Source organism: Meleagris gallopavo, chromosome 19, assembly GCF_000146605.3.
Source record: "Meleagris gallopavo isolate NT-WF06-2002-E0010 breed Aviagen turkey brand Nicholas breeding stock chromosome 19, Turkey_5.1, whole genome shotgun sequence".
NCBI classification, from domain to species: Eukaryota; Metazoa; Chordata; class Aves; order Galliformes; family Phasianidae; genus Meleagris; species Meleagris gallopavo.
The window spans coordinates 796,329-806,399 of NC_015029.2; the positions used below are offsets into that span (position 1 = coordinate 796,329).

The 10,071-nt window shown below is 53.2% G+C and overlaps 1 protein-coding gene across 6 annotated transcripts; it reads right to left on the minus strand.

The window, feature by feature from the left end:
• Positions 1 to 4: 4 nt before the first annotated feature.
• LOC100546469 (ectonucleoside triphosphate diphosphohydrolase 8) lies at positions 5 to 9,917 on the minus strand. 6 transcript variants are annotated; one of them, XM_010720689.3, is made up of 12 exons: positions 9,154 to 9,913; positions 8,078 to 8,235; positions 7,870 to 7,988; positions 6,726 to 6,857; positions 6,201 to 6,318; positions 5,254 to 5,404; positions 4,382 to 4,541; positions 3,633 to 3,863; positions 2,266 to 2,529; positions 1,624 to 1,734; positions 1,348 to 1,482; positions 5 to 772 (listed from the first exon to the last, which is right to left on the minus strand). In XM_010720689.3, the coding sequence occupies exons 4-12, from the start codon at positions 6,843 to 6,845 to the stop codon at positions 581 to 583; spliced, it is 1,482 nt and encodes a 493-aa protein (XP_010718991.1). In that variant the 5' UTR covers positions 6,846 to 6,857; positions 7,870 to 7,988; positions 8,078 to 8,235; positions 9,154 to 9,913; the 3' UTR covers positions 5 to 580. The 6 variants fall into 6 exon arrangements, with proteins under 6 accessions (XP_010718991.1, XP_010718990.1, XP_010718992.1 ...); XM_010720688.3 differs by lacking the exon at positions 8,078 to 8,235; XM_010720690.3 differs by lacking the exons at positions 7,870 to 7,988; positions 8,078 to 8,235.
• Positions 9,918 to 10,071: the final 154 nt, after the last annotated feature.

The following is a 10,071-nucleotide window of genomic DNA, read 5'->3' on the forward strand; positions in this document are numbered from 1 at the left end:
GCTCTTAAATCAAGTTCCAATTGTATTTTTTTGCTGAGATATGCCAGTAAATATCTTAAAGACAGCTGACAGTCTGTCCTTGGAAAGATATTCTACCAAGTACTACAAAAATCTTGCATATCTTATACAAGACAGGATACAGAAAATGTCAGTCCTCTCCTCAGAGCGTAGGTGGCCACCGCTGCTCTCCAGCACTCATTGCCTTCCACAGCTGCAGCTGGGAGAGCCAACCCAGCAGGAGTGGAAGTGCCAAGGGACGGAAGCTCTGCTAGGCTGGTTAGCGACCTTTGTATTTGAAAAACAAAAAGGGTTTTATTTCTAGCTTGAATTTATATGGCCGCCACATCTCAGTTTGGCCTTTGTCAGCCAGATCTAAGAGGTTTCTGGCATCATTTCCTCGTTGAGATTTGTAGGGAGCTCAAGATGCCTTTGATGTCTTCACAGAGGTGGTTCAAGAAGACTTCATGAGCAGTGGAGGTGGGGCTTAATGCCTTCTTCCCTCTCTTGCTTCCACCTTTTCTTGCACCACTCTCCCTGCCTGGTTTAGAAGGCAGGGTGCCCCTAGGCTTGATACCTGGAGCTACTTGGATTTCCAGAAACACTGGAGGAGAATTGCCACCAGGCCTGTAACTATAGCCAGCACAATGAAGGAGATGGCTCCTGCCCACAGACTGGGCTGCTGACCCTTGACGTGTTCCAGAGCCTCCGTGGGGATCATGTTGGTGAGGTTCAGCATGAAGCCCAGCGTCCAGCCAATATCTGTGTTTCCTGCCTGAGGTGACAGAACACAGGAGATCATCAGAAAGTGCCTCCGTGGGGCAGCAGTGGCTTTAGTGCAAGGGACTGTGGCAAACCTGGTCCTACCAGTGCCAGTTACACAGACAGCTTTGCTTTCCCCTTTCCCAAGGGCTTAAAGGGCAGCTGCTGTTGTGCAGATGTGCCTCTGTGACCTGTGTTTTCTTCCCCTTAAAATCCTTGAAATACACTCTGGTTCATGTGAATGTGAATTCTACACAGCATTAGCGATCAAAGTGGCTGAATCTTGCTCTGCACTTCTCTCACCCCCTTAAAATTAGCTGATGTTTCCATCAGAGAACATAAGAGCTGGGGTCAGTGGTTTGGGGGCAGGCAGGACTGAAGCTGTACTGGGATCCCCAGTAGACAGACACGAGGCAAGGACACATTTCTAGCGCAGGAGATTCCAGGGATGGTGCTCCTGAATCACAGAATTGTTGGGATTGTAGAGATCATCCAGCCCCCCTGCAAAGCATTTTGTCCTTGGGCCAGGGCAAGGACGTGGCCACAGCTGCCTGCCTGTTCCCTCTGCCCCACGAGGATTTTTTTTACCTTCTGGCTGAAGTGGATGTTGCTCCACGTCTGCTCATCAAACTTATAGCCATCGACCAGCAGTGTCAAGATGTAAAGTCCCGCCACGCAGTATGTGTGTAGGTGCTCCTTATTGTCTGGGAAGGTCTCCACCAGCTTCAGAGTCATCGAGGGACACAATATAATGAGGGATTCATCCTTCCCTGGCCCAGAGAACAGCAGAGCATGTGCTTTCTGGGCAGGGATTTGGGAGACTACAGGCAGAGGGCTTCTTAATGCCCTTTACAAGGCTCTCACCTTGGACCAGTTCTTGTTGCAGAAGTCCCAGACTGTGGCATTGACATGGCTTAGAGACTGCTGGCTGGTCAGGTTCAGGAAGGAGAAGGTGTAGTAGAACCCAGCAAAGGCCTGGGGAAGAAGGGGTGATAGTAAAAACTACATCTCCCTCCTCACCCAAAGGAAGACCTCTTCCCACAGCACCTCTGGGCTTGGGGTCAGCACTGCCATCCCTGCCTCAGACAAGTGGAGTACCAGATGAAGAGCATCTCACTGCAACCCCTTGGGACAGATCTTAGAGTAAAGCCTGACCCAACAGACCCTCTGCCTGGGGACAGATTTCCATGTGATCTCTGTGGTTCTGCATCCACCTGACAGTCTACAACACTTGGAGGCCATGGACAAACCTTTGGGTTTCTGTTTGCATTCGGGAGCCTGGCCAGCTCAGGCTTGTTCCTTATGAACAAAATCTTCCCATTTCCCTCAGGGGGAGCTGGGACATTGCAGAAGGCAGAATCCACCTTCCAGCTTAGGGGCAGAGGTTTGCAGATGAGACCAGCTTTGAAGTCCCCTCTTTTGCCTCCCCCTCTCACAACAAGTAGGGAAGACTTCCACCCTCCATCCCCACACCCACACCAGCACCACACAGCCGAGGCTCCTTACAAAGAACTGTCCCCGCACAGGAGGCTGATAGACCCCATCGAACCCACACGTCCTGTTGGCCCCACAGGTGAAGTTGAAGAGCTTCAGGATGGCGGTGCGGCACGCCGCTGGGTTCCCTGTCCCTGTTACTGTGAGGATCTGTGCAGGGCTGAGCATGCTTGGAATGGGGACGCAGGGACTGTCGTAGAGCTCTGCTATGGTGATGTTCTCCTGGTATCCGTTGGGGTAGCAGGGGTGTGATACGTGCTGGGCATATAGGCTGTCCTGTTGAGAGAGAGGGAGCCATTACCAGAGCTTAATATGGGATGCCAGTGAGACCCTACCCCACAGCTCAGCCTGTGCTTACACCCTCCCTGAAAGCAGGATCTAGATCCCAGGAGGATTTGAGCAGAAGCAGAATCCAATCCTTGTATGACTTTAACATGCTGATGCATTTTGTTAGTCCTGCCACTGCTGCTGAGCAGGGCTGGGGTGGTGGTGCCACTGTAAGGTGCCTGTAAGGCTGGAATCTCGCTGCCATGGTCACTGCCTCTCTGTCTGTGTGGAGAAGCTGTTGTTTTTGGTACCTGGTTTGTCCCCACCACATCTTGCAGGTTCTAACCCAGAAAGGACTGACGGTGCATTCTATCTGCACACTCCTCAACTACCTCCATCTCCCGCGGCATTGGGCATCTCACCTCCCCATATGAGCTGAGATGGGAAAATTTCTGGCTGTTGGTGGAGGAGTGTGCAGGAGAGGGTGTCTGGAATCCTCACTTTGAGAAAAAATCAAAGGGGCAGGTGCATATAGCTCCCATTAACAGCTATAATCTCTGCACTGAGCTGTGTGCAGTCTCAGCTCCCCACCCAATCTGCTCTCTTAGGTAGGGGCACGCAGTTTGGACATTTCTAACCCTGGCCAGGAGGTGCCAGATCATGTCTTTGGCTGACTGCACTTCATGTCCTCTGCTAACTGAATGCTGCATCTGCTGTCCAGGGAAGAACCCGATGGGCTTTTAAATCGCTTCAGATACAATGAAGCTGATACCTGGAAACCATCCAGGCAAGGAAAGACTTTATGTGGGTATCTGTGAGAACAGGGAAGAATATAGAGATACATCTGGACTTGGGAAATGATGGAAGATGCTGTTATATGACAAAATCTGGGGAGCTGAGAGCCCCGCAGGGAACCACCACTACTTTCCACTCAAACGATAACATTTTTTAGTCTAGTACATAAAATAAAAGCCTTTCTCAGGTTCTTGAATTTGTGAAACTTCCCAGTTCCCTACCACTTTTTCTACATACATGTTCACATTTTCTGGAAGACATTTTTCATGGCAATGGGAAATGGTTGAGCAGATTCTACTGCCCAGTGGCTGCGATACCTGATGGAGAGCTGCCATCAGCCTCTTCAAGGCCTGCGTCTGCCCATAGCACAGGTAGCTGTGGGTGTAGAGTGAGAAGTTGGTGCCGTACAGCCTGAAGAGGACAGACGTGTTTTTGTCTTCAATGGTGACTCCAGGCTGGAAGGTTATTTGTGTTGAGGCTCCTCCAAGATCCAGAGCTCCCAGGACCTCAGTGTTTTGTGGATGTTCCCATTCTCCTGCGAAGGAAATCTGGCCCCATAAGGCAGTCAGTGTTTGTCTGTCCCTTCCCTAAAGGTTCTGTGATCTCAAATGCCCCTGGGAGACCTTCCACATCATGTGTCCCTGTTTAACCCCTTGCTGCCCACATCCTCCTCAACCCACATAGATCTCCGTATAGTGCCCTTTTGAGCCCTTGGCTGCTGCACATCAGCTTGGATCCAGGGACTTTGAGGAGGAAAAGTGTAATGTTGTTCTGGACTCTGATACTGCTGCATCCCTGTGACACCAAAATCAACCCATATTTAAAAGGAAAGCACAGGACCAGGATGAGCTGGACACAGAGATCCTCCTGCTCTTGACTCCCCTAATCACACCTGTAGAGTCAAAGGTGCATTTCAACCACATGCTACCTTTGTGTGGATGACTACCACTCTAAAATGACATTTCACTCCCCTGTGGGAATGAAGAAATCTGGTCTTTACTCAGACAGGAAGATACACACACGATGCATAGCCCCGGCCCCCCATGCCCTCTCCTCTGGCCTGCACCTTGATAAGTGTCTCCAGCAGGTAGTTGACAGTGATCCAGCCAAAGGCACCCTCCTCATTCCCAGAGAGGATCTGAGCTCCACGGAAGTCCACAGGGTACTCACGAATGGCCTTGCTGACCTCAGCGAAGACCTGCTCAGCTTTTGTGCTGTTCTGCTCCCTGCAGAAGCAGATAAATCCCATGTGGTGGAGGATGCAATTGCAGGGGAGCTTTCAGAGCAGGCTAACAGTAAAAGGCTGTGACCTGCAAAGGAGTGGGACTACACAGTGATAACATATACCTCATCCATCCATTGCTTTTAATCATATAAAGAGATTATAAAAAAGATGGAGAAAGATGTTTTATAGAACCTGTAGTGACAGGATAAGGGACAAGGGTTTTAAACCTTCTCAAGTTTAAAGGAGAGATTTAGATTGGATAAAAGGAAATTTTTCACAATTAGAGTAGCGAGGCACTGTGTCAGGCTGCCCAGAAGTGTGGATGCCCCATCCCTGGAAGTGTTCATGATCAGGCTGGATGAGTCCCTGGGCAGTCTGATCTGGTGAGAGGTATCTGTGCCTATGGCAGGGGGTTGGAAATGGATAGGCTTTAAGGTTGCTTCCAACCCAAGACATTCTATGAATTCAAGTCTAGCAAAGGAGGTTATTCCTCCTCCAAGGTACTGCCAGGCAGGCACCAGTGCAGGCCGTGGGGTTTCCCCATGGAGCAGTGAGCTGCCATAGCAGCAACATATTGGTCAACCCCAGCGGGCTACAGAAATGGATGCTCAGCCCATTGCTACAGTCTGCCTGAGCAGCACCCCCTCTGCCCCTGATCCCAGCCCCACACCCCTTCTAAGATGCTGAAATGTGTGGTGGGGCAGTGGCCGTACCTCAGCAGCCGCATGCCCGCTGTGGCCCCCAGGTAGGTGGGTGTCTGCTGCTGCTGCTCTGCAGGGATGATTGTCATGGCCTTGGCCAGGCAGGGCTTCAGACTGGCACCAGCTCCAGCGGGATCATCTGCATAGCTGGAGATGCCAGATCCTGCAACAGAGCACCTTGTGATGCCCAGGAGGAGCAGAACAGGATAACAGGAGACACGTCCACCCTAAAAGCCAGGAAGACCCCGCAGGTTTTCCCCATGTACCAAGACCAATCATGCCCTTCCAAGGGCATCCCCAGAAGGGCACTGCTCAGAGCTGGCTTGCCTGGAGGTGGCACATGCATGCTGCAGGAGCAGACAGTGAGCTCCTGCTCTCCAAGGAGTGGGGAGCTGCTGTGACGCTGAGTGTGTGGTTTATCCCAGTTTCCCAGCAGTCAGTTGACAAATAGCATGGTTAGCATGGTTCCTTACTTCCCTGGCAAAGGGGGATTCCCTCATTTGTCCTTTGGAGAGGACGTGTGGAGCTGATACACACACAGAGGTGCTCTCCATGCAGCTCAGCACAAACAGGCTTTTATTTTTATAGGCTGGTGCCAGATCTGAGCTCCCAGCGTGGTCCTGCACTGGGTGGAGACAGCCAATATCACTATTTACCTTCCCTCCGAGCTCTGAAGTCCAGCTCCTCCACCAGCCCAAGTGCCCTTTCTCTTACCTTTGCCCTTCACCAGACCTTTGCTTTGGAGCACAGTTAACCAGTAACTGACACATTACAGCTGCAGAGCCTTGATTTGATCAGGGCAGGCTCTACAATCTCCGACCCCTTGCCCAGGCACTCTGCCCTAGGTCAGTGGCCTTCGTCAGTCCCATTTAACCGACTGCCCAGAACAGCCTCCAGCCTGCTGTCCCTGGGCTGAGCAGAGGGCGGGGAGAGGGACAGACACGTCCCAGCACTCTCACCATTCACAATGCAGGACTCCACCTGGGAGACGACGCCCGTGCCGTTCTCCTTGTCTGCGGGCCACTGGTAGACGTAGAGAGCCGTGTGCGTGGAGCCGGCGTCGAACACCAGGCCGTACTGCGGAGAGAGGCCGATGGCATGCAGGGTGCCAGGGGGGCAAAGCAGATGTAGCTGGCTGCAGAGCTAGGAGAGCTCCAGGTGAGCAGGCAGAGCTCCCAGTGGGCAGGGAGTGGCTCACATGACAAAGCCAAGAGTGTCACCGGAGCAGGGAAAGCGTGACACCGCAGTCACCAGCTGTACTGAGGCCAAGGCTCTTTGTGAGCTCTTTAGTGGGGAAGTTCCCTTGGTTCTCTGCAGTGAAAAGGCTGTATGTGCTGTAAGCAAGAAAACTGTGACAGAGCCACTTGACGTGCCAGCCTGCACGGCAGTTTGTTCCCCTGCCTAAAGCTGGGGAAAATCTCAGAATAGAGCTTAGACAACACCCAAGTGAGAGAAGGTAGCTGTGCTTCTGCCAAAGGCTTTACCTTAGTGCCAGGAGGCAGAAACACATCCTTCACATTTACAGCACTCAGTATGAGGGCAATGATGCTGAAGACACAGGTGGCTGACAGGAGACCTGCGATGACCTTGGCTTTGTACGCCATTCCTCTTCCAACCTGCAAAAACACCCCAACCCCAGCTTAGTGCTCCTGTATTTGCAAGGCAGATTTGAAATGCAAATCTCATAGATGGGGATGGGACCTGTCAAGATGGAACTTCTCCCATGTCTGAAAAAAGGGCTTTAAACCATTCTTGGAATCACAGTCACAGGATTCCAGTATGGCTGAGGTTGGAAGAGACCCTTGGGTCCATCTGGTCCAACCCCTGCTAAAGCAGGGACACCCAGAGCAGGGCCATGTCCTAGCAGGCTCCCACTGGGGTTGACATCTTTGGAGTTCAGAGCTGCATCCCCCTGGCACCCACATTCTGCCATTATACCCTGCACTACCTCACACAATCCATCCCACAGACTTGTGACCAGCAGGTCACACAGAATCACAGGACAGTACAGGTTGAAAGGACCTCAAAAGACAGTCAAGTCCAACTTCTCATAGCAAGCCTAAATAAGACTATCTAGCCAACCCCATCTTGAAAACCTCCAGTAATAGGGAATTAAAACATCTGTTGCCCAACAGTATCAGACTACCCTAGGTCTTTTTCCAAACAGTGGAACAGCATCTCCATCCATGTGTCTCCTGCCTGGTCCAGCTCTGATCACCTGGCCAGAGCTCAGCTCCAGCATCATCATCCTAAGACATCAGCAAAAAATTGCGATGGAGAAGTGAAACCCAAGGGCCTGGTTCTCTACAGCCCCACAGTACAGGGCAGCTGACACATCCTCATGCTCAGCACTCCATGTCTGCTCCAGATGTGCTTTTCTACACAAAGTTCTCCCTCCTCTTCCTGCATCACCATGCTCTGTACTACCATAGTGTGACTGCAGGCAGTAAGCCTGACCTCGTACAGCCCAGCCTGCACAGACTGGGCTGCAGCTGAGCAGCAGATGCCCCGAAAGCTCTGGAAACAGCCTAGAGAAATGATTCTAAACCAGCTGCCGCCATGGGGTGCACCCTGGGGAGCTCACTGAGCTGTGCAGTTCTCCTAGGAACACATAGAAAATACCCTTACCTTGTAGCCAGGCCAGGTCAGCAGTTTAATAGGAAAGGAAGACCTTTGGCAAAGCCACAAAAGACGGCGATTCCTGTTTCAGTCAGTATCTCCAGTGATAAATAAGGGTGACCAGTGCCCTGTAGGACATACTATGTATAATGGATAATGTTCTTTTCTGTTCCACGTCATGGGACATGGGATGTGGGATAGGAAACCTTTATCAGACCTTATCCTATCGCCAAGAGCCCTGCCCTGTACGGTAATGAAGGGCAGAAGATATCATAAACAAGGTGATGAACTCCTCTATTGTGCCATCTCCAGTCCTATTAGCCCTGCTGGTTTGCACAGATGTAACCATCCAGCTGAGAAGTGCTTCCCCTGCTCCTGGTTTAACAGCAAAGGAAAAGGTCCCAATACCAGCACACATCTTAGAAAATTATGCCCCAGGCAGCATGTGATAAATGCACCACGTGTGAAACCACCTTCACCTGTCCTCGGTAAGGCCAAATTTCTATCTTATCTCAGCAGCAGGCAACAACTGCAGGCAGCACTGAGTCTGCAGGGACAGGGGAGGAGAGCGGAGTATGGGGAAGGAGCACAACAAGCAGAAAACAAAGAGGGAGGGGTGTGAGAAGCCGATGGATCTGCCCAGAATTTCTGTGGCACTTCAGGCTGGTTCATGCTACTGTGCCTGGCACAGCGCCCTTGTACAGCAGGGTTGGGGCACAAGCAGAAGGGATAGAAGGGTGGTGATGTCTTCAGAGCTACAGTCAAGCCATGCTGCTGTATGGCTCCATAAGGAGCAATGCCCAGAGGTTTCAGCGTGCAAAAAGCTTGCAGCTGTGCATGCTGCTTGAGCTGCTCCTGCCCTGGTTGGTATGTGACCAGACACAGCAAAGTGCTGACAGCTGCTGACAGCCCCTTGCAGAGTCCATTGAGAGGAAGGAGAGGAGCCTTGAATTTCAGGCTCATGGGCACTGCTGGCCATAAACTGTGTGTTGCTTGGGAAGATGTGTTGCTGTGCACATGTGGGATTTGGGGTCAAAAGGGCCCTTAACGTTATAAGGAAGGAGGGAATGTGCAAGCTAGGAGTATCCTTGCCAGGCAGAGCAGTGCCCAACCTCCCACCCTGCCACCAACACGAGGTCCAGCAGTGCCCTCCGCATCCCCTGCATCCACTGAAGGCACCTGAGCCACGAACCACGGCACCCTCTCACCCGCCTCCCACCTCACCCCTGCATCAATCTCCCCACAGCCAAGCCTCGCCGAGGTCGCCTATTGCCGTCCCCTGCCCATGCTCACCTGTGCTGCTGCCAGTGGGGCCAGCTGCTGCTCACCTCGGTGTCAGCGCGTACCTGGAGTGCGGGCGCTGAGCCTGGGACAAAGGGCTGCCCAGGAGTCCCCTGCACGGCCCTCCCCTTGGCCCCAAACCAGCAACTTCCCCTGCAGGCAGCAGGGCCGGGGCTGGAATAGAGCCCGTTTAACCACCTCGGTGCTGGTGGACAGGCTGTGCCCTGGGATCCTCGCCTTTGTGGGCTGTTTGGAGGTGCCTGGCAGTGCTCTCCTTGATGCTGACGGTATCCGTGCCTCGAGGGAGCTGGTGAGTGGGTTGGCATCGGGACAAAGCCTGAGATCTGGGAGAAGGATTGTAGTCCACAGATCTCCCAGTCCCACATCTGCTGCAGGGCAAGGCATGGCCGAGCCTGTCACCTGCACCCCAGCTGCCACCTTCTGCTCTGCTATTCTTCTGCTGCAAGCAGGGCCAGGCTGGCAGAGTTGCCCAGGGCAGGAATAGGAGAGACCTGGCAGGTGGGGACCCGTCCTCACGGACATCTCAGCGGGAAACACATCCCCAGTGCCAGAGAGCTGCCACTACAGCCGGGACCCCATCTGTCCCCATGGGGCTCCATCCCACGATTAGGGCTCCATCCCAGCCACACGGCTGTCCCCACAGATTTGGGCTGACTCCCACAGCCAGCGTCCCTCTCTCCTCTCGGTGAGGTCCCCGTCCGTCCCCACAGCCACAGTTCCGTTCCCAGACTGGAGGGTCCCTCTATCCCACGACGAGGGCTCTGCACCCACCCGCCCGGTCCCGCTGTCCCCACTGCCGATCCGCGGCTCGCAGCGCTGCTCCGTCCCGCAGCTCCGTCCCCTCCCCTCTCAGGGCCGCGCTGAGCGCCCGCCCCGGGCCGGGCTGGGCGGTACCCGGACGTGGGAGCC

Excerpts from the sequence above, each read along its gene's own strand:
- LOC100546469 (XM_010720690.3), bottom strand. The coding sequence starts at position 6,845 with ATGGCGTACAAAGCCAAGGTCATCGCAGGTCTCCTGTCAGCCACCTGT. Across the intron at positions 5,405-6,200 it reads GGAGTCCTGCATTGTGAATG|GATCTGGCATCTCCAGCTAT; the intron begins GTGAGAGTGCTG and ends GCTCTGTTGCAG. Across the intron at positions 1,735-2,265 it reads CTGTGCGGGGACAGTTCTTT|GCCTTTGCTGGGTTCTACTA; the intron begins GTAAGGAGCCTC and ends CTTCTTCCCCAG.